The sequence below is a fragment of the Chinchilla lanigera genome, unplaced genomic scaffold (assembly GCF_000276665.1).
Source record: "Chinchilla lanigera isolate Chin_1 unplaced genomic scaffold, ChiLan1.0 scaffold00044, whole genome shotgun sequence".
Taxonomy (NCBI): Eukaryota; Metazoa; Chordata; class Mammalia; order Rodentia; family Chinchillidae; genus Chinchilla; species Chinchilla lanigera.
In genome coordinates, this window is record NW_004955445.1 from 16,230,874 (window position 1) to 16,236,437 (window position 5,564).

General features: G+C 45.6%; 1 protein-coding gene across 1 annotated transcript in view; it reads left to right on the forward strand.

Moving 5' to 3' along the window:
* LOC106149435 overlaps window positions 1–1,777 on the forward strand; it is a 9,178-nt gene extending 7,401 nt beyond the window's left edge. The window contains exon 2 of the mRNA XM_013518364.1: window positions 1,456–1,777. Within this exon, the coding sequence (XP_013373818.1) occupies window positions 1,456–1,513 (58 nt within the window). The 3' untranslated portion in view covers window positions 1,514–1,777. The remainder of the gene's footprint in view (window positions 1–1,455) is intronic.
* The last annotated feature ends 3,787 nt before the right edge of the window (window positions 1,778–5,564 follow it).

A 5,564-nucleotide genomic window follows, 5' to 3' on the forward strand; every position in this document is an offset into this window, starting at 1 on the left:
CCTTTCCTTTCCTTTCCTTTCCTTTCCTTTCCTTTCCTTTCCTTTCCTTTCCTTTCCTTTCCTTTCCTTTCCTTTCCTTTCCTTTCCTTTCCTTTTCCTATAGCACTTACTAATCATCTTAGAATACTGGATTTTAAAAATTCATTTATTGCTTATTTTCCCTTGGAATATTGGATTTTTTTCTTCACTTACTGCTTATTTTCTCCCAGCTCTTAGCTTTATGAGGTCATTGTCTGATGACTGTTTTGTTCGCTGATATTCCTAAGCACCGTGAATGATGCCTGATACTTAGTAGGACCTCAACAACCCCATACGTGGTTAAATGAAAATGTACTGAGTAATATGTGCTTATAGAGGAAAGGGGTGATATCTATAAGAGTTTGCGGTCATCTGGGTGTGGTGACCCATGCCTGGAATCCCATACCCTGGGAGGTTGAGGCAGAAGGATCACAAGTTAGAACACAGCCTGGTCAACTTAGCAATTTAGCAAGACCTTGTCTCAAAAAAATTTATATATATATGAAAACTGGGGATTTAGCTGAGTGTGAAGGCCTTCTTAGTTTGAATCCCCAGTACTGCAAATAAAAACCACTTGAGTTCCTGGTTTCCATTTATTTATCAGTTCTCTCTCTCTCTCTCCTATCTCTCTCTCTATATATATTTATCTATGCATATATGTATCTATCAGCTATATATCCTCTATTTATCATCTGTATATCTGTCTATACTATCTCTTTTCCCTCTATTTTTTGGAACTCTTAAAAATCCATACTGCAAAATTTGTTTTTAAAAAGCTTGTGTATTATCCTCTTGTGTGCCATTGTTCCTGGAACACCGGGACCATGTCCCGTGGTGATGAATGTAAACGTGGATGGAGGAGGTAGGGTGTAAGCATATTTATTTAAAAGATATAAAGGCAAGAAAGTAAAACATACAAGGGCAGAAAAGTAAAAAATACAAAGGCAAAGAAGTTGAGCTTCCACTAACTAGGAGGGGCTGTGAGTAGGATACCCATGAAGGCTCTTTGTTTGGAGCAGTGGTGGTGAACCTACAGCATTTGTGCCTCAACAGGTTGTTTGTATCACTGAAAGCTCCAAAAGATTCATTCTCACTGATCTAGAGGTTTTTAAAGGGTTTAGATGGGAGCTCATGCTGTTGTGTAAGCAATATAACTCTATTCTATAGGAGATCATATTTTTTTAGGGTCCAACTTATGCAGTGTTTACATAGCACCTATGCAGGGCCCATGCGTATTTGAGTAAGTGTCCTGTTTGCTCAAATTTTGGGGAGATCCCCATAGTCAGAGGACACCTGGCAGATGGTTTTGTGAGATCCCAGGAGGGTCCTGACTCAGCAGACTCCACTTGGGGTTTCTCTACTCTGTTTTGGGGCTAGTGTCCTTCTTGTTGAATAGAGTCCTAACTCTTGTTCCACTGATTTTTGTTACACCATCAGGACTGCAGTGAGGACACATTCCAGTATCTGTGAGGAGAAAGAGGAGGCTGACATCTAAATGAGAAGTAGGAGGGTGATCTAGAACGTTCTTCTGAAGATTCTGAGGCCGTACAGCTAAGCAGTGTCCCATCAGCTTTCCAACCTTCCTCTTGCTCTAATTTACACTTCTCCCAGCTCTGACTTCATGCAGCAACACAAAACAAAAAACCAAACACAGCACAAAACAATCCCTTAACCCCGCTCCTCCCTCCATTTCTTTCTGAGCTGAGAAGAAAGCCTCGCAAATACTTTCGTCCCCTGGAGGAGTTTTTTTTAAATAAAGAAATAACATCCCTGAATGTGACATTTGTGATGATTTTTTTAACTTTAACCAAGTCAACAGCTGTCTCGTTTTAAGTTGCTGCTGGGTCTGGTGAGCAGGCTACGCGTTGTACACGCTTTGTAAACACCTACAGAAGACTGTGTTCAGTGTCCTCCAGTCAAAATTGTCTTTACCTGGTTACTACATCGTTTCACTGGAAAGTATTCTAAGAGCAGAACCTGGATGAAGGGAGGTGGACATGCTTGGAGAGGATATTTGCTGTGGTTATTGGGCTGGGAAATCAAAACACATCCTATTCACCCCTTGCATTCCTCTAAAGACTTTGGATTTTTCCCTCATCTGAGAAGGGACCAGCCATACACGTCACTGGGCTCATTTCATAGCAGGACAAATAAAGTCGGAGGAGTCTTGTCTCCAAGCAGAGCTGGAGAGAACATTTCTCTGCGACACCTGCTAAGGGCCAGGTGAACTCCTTGAAGTCTTTGCTGTTCCAGTTCTGGAGAAACAAGCTGATCTTGTGAGGGACAAGATTGCTTTTATAGTCCCTTGCAGGGCACTCTCCAGCAATGCCCCTAGTCTTTCTTGGTCATTTCCTAGAGTCCTGTAACACATTTTCCTGGCCCCGTCTTATCCCTCCAAGACTGTCAAGGTCCTCTTCCAAAAACTTACCTCCGATCGAGTCATTGCCTTGTTTGCAAAATCATTCCAATTTTAGTATCTGTGCTGCCAGAAGCAAGCCCTTGTTTGCAAAATAAACAAGTCATCAGTCAGACTTTGTTCCAGAGAACAGCAATGCTTCAAATTTCAGTTCTACTTAAACTGTGGCTTTGGCAGTCCAAGCAGCTGAGATAAGGCACTGGGGTGACTTGGAGGAGGTTGAAGGGTAGAAGCTAAGTGCGAAGGTCCCTGGCCAGAGATTGCTCCGGCCCTCAGATGACTTCTGAAGCAGACCTGAATTTGCCTGTTTGTTGACCTGTCAAGCCAGGGCCTCTTTCAAGGTCAGTGGGGTCACCTTAAGGTTGATACTCTTATATACTAGGAAATTACATAGCATTTAGGTTACGGACACCATGTGCCCCAAATCCTTTCTTTTGCCTGAGGTCTCTAAAAATAATGGCTCTGCCATCTTCTCTTGGGTGACCCGCGCTCCCTCTGTTTACACAAGGAAGGAGAGTTTACCAGACTAAAAAGAGTAAAAAGACCCCACAAAACCAGCTCTGAATGTGTAGAGACACTAGGCTGAAATTTATGAAATAATTGATATGTTCTAGAGTCATTCTATTGGTTTTAGATCTGTGTGGTTGAAAATTCCAGGGCATATTATTAAATGGATAGCTTTAGGAAGCAAGGGAATTGACTGTTAATGCGACTGAGAACGAAATTGTTGGGGATGGGGATTTAGCTCAGCGGCAAAGCGCCTGCCTGGCAAGCGCAAGGTTGTGAGTTTGGTTCCTGGTACCAGAGAAAAACCAAAAAAAAAAAAAAATAAAGAACGAAATTGTTAGGAACACCCCATATCAAACTTGTCCTGATTTCATCTTTGATACATCAGAGACTGTAGACTCTACCATACTTATTTGACAGCCACTTTCCCTGTGCCTGGAACTGTTAAATATTTTACAACTATAAGCTCTCATAAGCTTCACAGTAACCGTACGAGATAGAAAGGTATTGTCCTTGTCTTCAGGATGAGGAAACAGAATCACAGGCAAGTTAAACAACTTGCCCAAAGATGTACACCCAGCAAGTGGTCATGCTTGAATTCAAACCCAGGCAGTCTGAATCTGGAGTTTATGTTTTCAACCATTATACTTTCTGAAGCCACAGGTTAGATGATGGGTGAATTTGAGACTGGCCTGGCAGGTACTGCTGGGATTTTACATCATGAAACTTGACTCTGAGGAGAACATTCCCCTCAGACCACTGTGCATCTTCCTCTGAAAACATATGTGTTCCTTTGCAGACATTGCATTTAAATTAAAATTTTTTTGAGATGCTGGGAAGTTGTCCAGCTCCAAAACCACCTATGGCTCCCCTTCACCTTCAGGACACATTCCATATTGTTAAGCATTGTCTAAAAGGCACTGTAGCATCAGCCTTTGCCCTGCCCTGTGTCACTCTATGTCTTCTGCTGCTCAGGTCGCAGTGACCCTGAAACTTGCCTGGGATTCCCAGGACGCCATAGCTTCTCCTGAGCTGAACTTATTCCAGCAATCACTCCTAGAAGCAGGCATCTTCCTTCCTCTGAAATCCTCTTGGAGCTGGGATGGGGGCCTAGAAGAAACTCAGGTTGTGGAGCCAGGGAAGGCAGACCCGTTTTATAACCAACCCCTCCTTACTGGCTAAGGGATATAGACAAAACACTTCACCTCTCTGAACCTCAATGACCTTTTAGTAAACTGAGGACCATCTAGCCCACTTCTGGTTTCTGGAGGGACCTTTTGAGCTCGAGCTGATTTGTGATGTATGGTGTGTGTGTGTGTGTGTGTGTGTGTGTGTGTGTTAAGTGTTGGCTGTGGTGATTATGCTGGTGTGGCTGGAGGACTCCATGTCTTCCAGGAAGGTGTGCATTCTTGCAGGATAGCCGAGTCTGAGCCGTCTCTGGTCCCTTGCAGGGTCTGGGGCTAGGCCTTACAAGAAGGAAAACAGGAGCTGAAGAAACGTTCCCAGAAGCAACCTGGAAGGAATTAAGTCTTAGACTTAGCCCAGAGCTCAGACTCCCACACTGCAGCTGCAGAGACTGTCAAGCAGGTCTAACCGGTTCCATCCTCTGGCCAGGATCTCTGGTTCAATTCTTTCTAAAATTGATTGGCAGGGAAGGCCCCGGAAGGCAGTGTGAAAACCCCAGAAGGAGCTCCTGGGGAGTGGGGTTTACAGCTGCGAACGTACAGTGGGAAAGACCCTGGAATTTCAGTCCCCCGAGTGCCAATAATCTCATCCCCACAGGCTTTGCTCAGATGTTCAGAGCCTGAAAGCCCTGATGGACAGGGCTTGCCAGCCTTGGGAAGGAGCATTTGCACAGTCACAATACAAACTTGGCTCCCCCTTTGGGGAGCATGTTGTGGAGAGGATATCTGAGTCTTTAGGTTGTGGGCTTGAGTTCTGTACTTGGTGACAACATAGCGGTTTTTGGTGTGAATGCTTCTGGGAGTCTGTGTGGGCTGTGTCCTGGTACACGCATTTGCGTGTGCACACATGCTCACGGAGGACTGTGCTTGCATGCGCATGGCCCAGAAAACTAGCGCTCTTCTTCCTAGTGCTTCCAGGAACTGAGATGAGCACAGGCAAACAGGCTGCTGCCCGGTGGTCCCAATGGAGTGTATGTGTGAGTTAATAAGAGCAAGCTCATGATCTGGCAGAATCTGCTTCTGCACTCAACAGACACTGGACACCTGTTCCATGCTACCAACGCCAACCCCCGGCACTGCTACCCCTCCCCTGCCCCTGAGTCCCCTAGTGCAGTCCTACAGTGCAACGTCAGGAGGTGAGGAAGGCCGGTGAATGGTGAGGCACTGGAGCCAAGGACAGGGTGAGATTTGGGAGGGTGGGTGAAGCAAGCTGGGGAGAGGAACAGCCTTTGGTCTGGTCCCCACCTAGGACAGATGGAGCAGGAGGAAGGGAGAGAGTGCTCAGGGGAGGGAGGAGGCTGAGTGAGAGCTCAGTGTGGCAATGCAAGGGAGCATCTGGAGCAGGAAGTGGACCAGCAGAAGGTCTTGCGTGGGAAGAGGAGGCAGCCCACAAGTCTTCAGGGGCCTCCAATGCTAGGGTGAGGAGTTGGGAGTTACCT